This window comes from Oncorhynchus tshawytscha, linkage group LG03, assembly GCF_018296145.1.
Source record: "Oncorhynchus tshawytscha isolate Ot180627B linkage group LG03, Otsh_v2.0, whole genome shotgun sequence".
In the NCBI taxonomy this organism is placed as follows: domain Eukaryota; kingdom Metazoa; phylum Chordata; class Actinopteri; order Salmoniformes; family Salmonidae; genus Oncorhynchus; species Oncorhynchus tshawytscha.
The window spans coordinates 50,577,522-50,581,037 of NC_056431.1; the positions used below are offsets into that span (position 1 = coordinate 50,577,522).

General features: G+C 41.8%; 1 protein-coding gene across 1 annotated transcript; it reads right to left on the reverse strand.

Moving 5' to 3' along the window:
• Nucleotides 1-461: 461 nt before the first annotated feature.
• On the reverse strand, nt 462-1,392 carry LOC112245743 (gamma-crystallin M3-like). Its single transcript, XM_024413898.1, has 3 exons — nt 1,328-1,392; nt 947-1,189; nt 462-796 (listed from the first exon to the last, which is right to left on the reverse strand). Exons 1-3 carry the CDS (start codon nt 1,355-1,357, stop codon nt 503-505), a joined length of 567 nt encoding a protein of 188 aa, XP_024269666.1. The 5' UTR covers nt 1,358-1,392; the 3' UTR covers nt 462-502.
• Nucleotides 1,393-3,516: the final 2,124 nt, after the last annotated feature.

Below are 3,516 nucleotides of genomic sequence, written 5' to 3' on the forward strand. Positions count from 1 at the left end.
TGGAAAGCTACCCGAAACATTTGACCCAAGTTAAAAAATTTAAAGGCAATGCTACCAAATACTAATTGAGTGTATGTAAACTTCTGACCCACTGGGAATGTGATGAATGAAAAAAAAGCTGAAATAAATCATTCTCTCTACTATTATTGTGACATTTCACATTCTTAAAATAAAGTGGTGATCCTAACTGACCTAAGACAGGGAATTTTTTACTAGGATTAAATGTCAGGAATTGTGAAAAACAGAGTTTAAATGTATTTTGCTAATGTGTATGTGAACTTCCGACTTCAACTGTAAATGTTATTCAAATATTTCTAGTAACAATTTCAGGAAAACTACTATTTGAAATAGATATGTCTGAATGATGATGATGAATGTGCCTTTAACGTCAGTGGGTATGCCATATCTAGATGTAATTACAAAACACCAAATTATTGAAATGATGCAGCACACTCAATTGCTACGGATTACCAACCACTTTTATTTGGTCAACACAAAATATCTAGCACATATCAGTGATACGCCTCATGCTCATGAACCTCATGCCACCACTCATGCCTCCCATTCCCATGCCCATATCCCTGAAGCTCCTGTACTCTCCAGGCCTCATGTACATCATCCTTCCTCTGTAGTGGGGCTGCTCGTACATCAGCCAGTGGCCGTCCATCACGTTGCAGGACTGGCAGTCAGACATGCGGAAACGATCCATGATGGAGTCACAGTCGTCCATCATCTCGTGCATCTGACCTCCGAAGTTCTCCCTCTCGTAGATCCTCATCCTGAAGTTTCCACGGTGCTGTTATTTGGTAAATAAAAATATTTGAAATAATTACTGATTCCACCAGACTGTTGATAAGCTCACATGGCCAATCTGATATATGTGATTATTATCACACAACTACTTCCAGTGGGACTGTCACAGCAGCCTGAATATCATACGGCTTACCATGGGGATCATGCGACAGGACCTGATACCATCACTCATTCCCATCATACTCTGGTAGTCTGAGTACTCTCCCCTCCTCATGAAGTACTGGTTTCCCATATAGTTGGGGCGCTCGTACACCATGAAGCAGCCGCTCTGAACCCTGCAGGATTGGCACCTGCTCATGTAGGAGGACATGTCAGGGCAGTCGGAGCTGCACTCATAAGAGCGGCCCTGGAAGTTCCTGTCCTCGTAGAAGGTGGCCTGAAAACACAAGATATTTATTTATTATTTCTCAATATATTTTTCAATAAATGCAACAAATATAAGAAGCTTTTAGTTTTGAATGTAAAGAAGATAATATAGAGATTAATGTATTTGAAATAATTTTCTAATGCTTACTCTTCCCATGTTCATGTCGGTGGTGGTCATTGTTGTTCACTGAGTTACTGTGCTGTTGCTAAACTGATGTCCTGTCTGTGTTAACCCTTACTTTTATACCTGACCAAACCCAAAGAATCTGTGTGCCCCATTGTGTAAACCCCTGACCCAGCAACATAGTATAGAGGCCTATAGAGTGCTGAGGTACCATAGTCATGTTTCCACGTGACTTGGTCCCTAGAAGACTTGAAAAGCCTTTTTTCATTGTGGAACAGGTCCCACAAAACCTTTAATAGAAACAATAGACTGTGGCAGTGACACCCATTGCAAACATACAGTGTATTCTAAAAGTTTTTAGACCCCTTGACTTTTCCACATTTTGTTACGTTACAGCCTTATTCTAAAATGGGTTGAATAGTTTTTACCCTCACCAGTCTACACACAATACCCCATAATGACAAAGCAAAAACAGTTTTTTGTATGTACATTTTTATATAAATTTAATCAGACTAGAGAATCTTGTTTCTCATGGTCTGAGAGTCCTTTAGGTGCCTTTTTGGCCAACTCCAAGCGGGCTGTCTTGTGCATTTTACTGAGGAGTGGCTTCCTTCTCGCCACTCTACCACAAAGGCCTGAATAGTGGAGTGCTGCAGGGATGGTTGTTTTTCTGGAAGATTCTCCCATCTCCACAGAGGAACTCTTGAGCTCTGGCAGAGTGATCATTGGGTTCTTGGTCACCTCCCTGACCAAGGCCCTTCTCCCCTGATTGCTTAGTTTGGCTGGGCAGCCAGCTCTAGGAAGAGTTTTGGTGGTTCCAAACTTATTCCATTTTAGAATGATGGAGGCCACTGTGTTCTTGGGGACCTTCAATGCTGCAGACATTTTTCGGTACCCTTCCCCAGATCTGTGCTTTGACACAATCTTGTCTCGGAGCTCTACGGACAATTCCTTATATAGACAGGTGTGTGCCTTTCCAAATCATGTCCAATCAATTGAATTTACCACAGGTGGACTCCAATCAAGTTGTAGAAACATCTGAAGGACGATCAATGGAAACAAGATGCACCTCAAATCAAATCAAATGTTATTTGTCACCTGTGCCGAATACACCTTACATGCAGTTTTAAGACAAATTTGAGTTAAGTAAAACATAGATATGAAAAAAATTGAAAATAAAACGAACAAATAATTAAACAGCAGCAGTAAAATAACAAAAGCGAGGCTATACACAGGGGGCACCGGTACAGAGTCAATGTGTGGGGGCACCGGTTAGGTAATTGAGGTAATATGTACATGTAGGTAGAGTTAAAGTGACTATGCATAGATAATAAACTGGGAGTAACAGCAGTGTAAAAGGGGGGGGGGGGGTCAATGCAAATAGTCTGGGTAGCCATTTGATTAGCTGTTCAGGAGACTTATGGCTTTGGGGTAGAAGCTGTTAAGAAGTCTTTTGGACATGGCACTCCGGTACCACTTGCCGTGCGGTAGCAGAGAGAACAGTCTATGACTAGGGTGGCTGGAGTCTTTGACAATTTTTAGGGCCTTCCTCTGACACCGCCTGGTATAGAGGACCTGGATGGCAGGAAGCCTGGCCCCAGTGATGTACTGGGCCGTACGCCCTACCCTCTGTAGTGCCTTGCGGTCGGAGGTCGAGCAGTTGCCATACCAAGCAGTGATGCAAACCAGTCAGGATGCTCTCGATCAGTGGTTCCCAAACTTTTTATAGTCCTGTACCCCTTCAAACATTCAACCTCCAGCTGCGTACCATCTCTAGCATCAGGGTCAGCGCACTCTCAAATGTTGTTTTTTGCCATCATTGTAAGCCTGCCACACACACACTATATGATACATTTTTTAAACATAAGAATGAGTGTAAGTTTTTGTCACAACCCGGCTTGTGGGAAGTGACATTGAGCTCTTATAGGACCAGGGCACAAATAATAATATAATAATAATCAATAACTTTGCTCTTTATTTAACCATCTTACATTAAAAACCTTACTTGTTAATCGAAAATTGTAAATAACTCACCACAGGTTAATGAGAAGGGTGTGCTTGAAAGGATGCACATAACTCTGCAATGTTGGGTTGTATTGGAGAGAGTCTCAGTCTTAAATCATTTTCCACACACAGTCTGTGCCTGTATTTAGTTTTCATGCTACTGAGGTCCGAGAATATATTCTCACATAGATACGTGGTTAAAAAGGGCA

Coding starts and splice junctions, on each gene's coding strand:
- LOC112245743 (XM_024413898.1), bottom strand. CDS start 1,357: ATGACCACCACCGACATGAACATGGGAAGA. Junction 1,190..1,327: donor CCGACATGAACATGGGAAGA/GTAAGCATTAGA, acceptor TTGTGTTTTCAG/GCCACCTTCTACGAGGACAG. Junction 797..946: donor CCTGTCGCATGATCCCCATG/GTAAGCCGTATG, acceptor ACCAAATAACAG/CACCGTGGAAACTTCAGGAT.